Here is a 1,063-nt window from a genome sequence, read left to right on the forward strand (position 1 = left end):
GGAGAACCAGAAACAACACTATATAGAATTTTCTTCCACTAGAAATTGAGCAACTACAACAGTAATTTCAGGAGTCAAATCATTCAAAAGGAACTGACATTTACAATCATTGTTCAAATGGCTTTTAGAGTGAATCAATTTGGAAAGCAACCTCAGAAAGGTTTGTGGTAGAAATCAGGTGGAAATCTCTGTCTGTAGGACTGTAGCGGATGGGACTGTAGTGTAGAGCTTGGCGGTATACAACGGATCTTCCAGAGCTCTGGAGAGGACGTTTTGGGTATCGTTGGCAACGTTCCTTAGACATCTATGCAGCATGTAGTAGCTGGTAAAAACCGAACTGCAACCTGACACCCAGCAGCCAATGAACGGGAAGCAATTCAACCAACAATATTCCAGGACCATCACAATGGCTCCCACGAGGTCGAGAAGCCTCCAAAGAATCACGGGCAGGAGCGCTCTGGACGCCATCGCCGCCCAAAGGACCGCCACCGGCTTCTCAACAACCTTCGCCAGAACTGTGAGCACCGTGTCGTCCAGGCCAAAGACTTGGTAGCACTGTGTGCGGAACTTCAAAAAGAAGAACATGGCAACCACGAACGAGAACCCTGGCACAGGCTGCAAACCTAAAAACCCCAGGTGAAGGGCTTTGAGCATAATCTTCCCCTCCATCAGGGCCTTCTTGCTCTCTAAGACAGGTGCGGAGAAGTAAGGCAGGCTGAAAATGAAAGCTTGCCTCTTCAGCCACAAGAGGTCGCTCTCCAGCGTCTTCAACAGGAGGGGGAAGTCCATGCTCCAGGGGTCCAAGTTGGACACCAGGAAGACTTGGGGGTCGATCACGCTTTCTTTCAGCAAGGCCATCATGCAGTCCTCTTTGATGCACTGGAGGACCTTCTCATCGTCATAGCCCGACGGTTGCTGTTTCCGGGACGCCTCCAGGTCGAGGTCTGTTTTGGCCCGCACAAAATAGAACATCTTGCCCATCGCCTGGATCTCATGGACGAGGTCAGCGTGGACAGTCTGGAAGTGCTGGTAGGCAACAATGATGAAGAAGTCAAAGCGGTTC

The 1,063-nt window shown here is 50.3% G+C and overlaps 1 protein-coding gene across 1 annotated transcript in view; it reads right to left on the reverse strand.

Annotated features, from left to right (window-relative positions):
* LOC107125844 (interferon-inducible GTPase 5-like) overlaps window positions 1-1,063 on the reverse strand; it is a 1,665-nt gene continuing 602 nt past the window's right edge. Inside the window, exon 2 of the mRNA XM_015429305.1 lies at window positions 1-1,063. Coding sequence (XP_015284791.1) covers window positions 175-1,063 — 889 coding nt within the window. The 3' untranslated portion in view covers window positions 1-174.

This window comes from Gekko japonicus, unplaced genomic scaffold (genome assembly GCF_001447785.1).
Source record: "Gekko japonicus isolate JY-2015 unplaced genomic scaffold, Gekko_japonicus_V1.1 scaffold4968, whole genome shotgun sequence".
NCBI lineage: Eukaryota > Metazoa > Chordata > Lepidosauria > Squamata > Gekkonidae > Gekko > Gekko japonicus.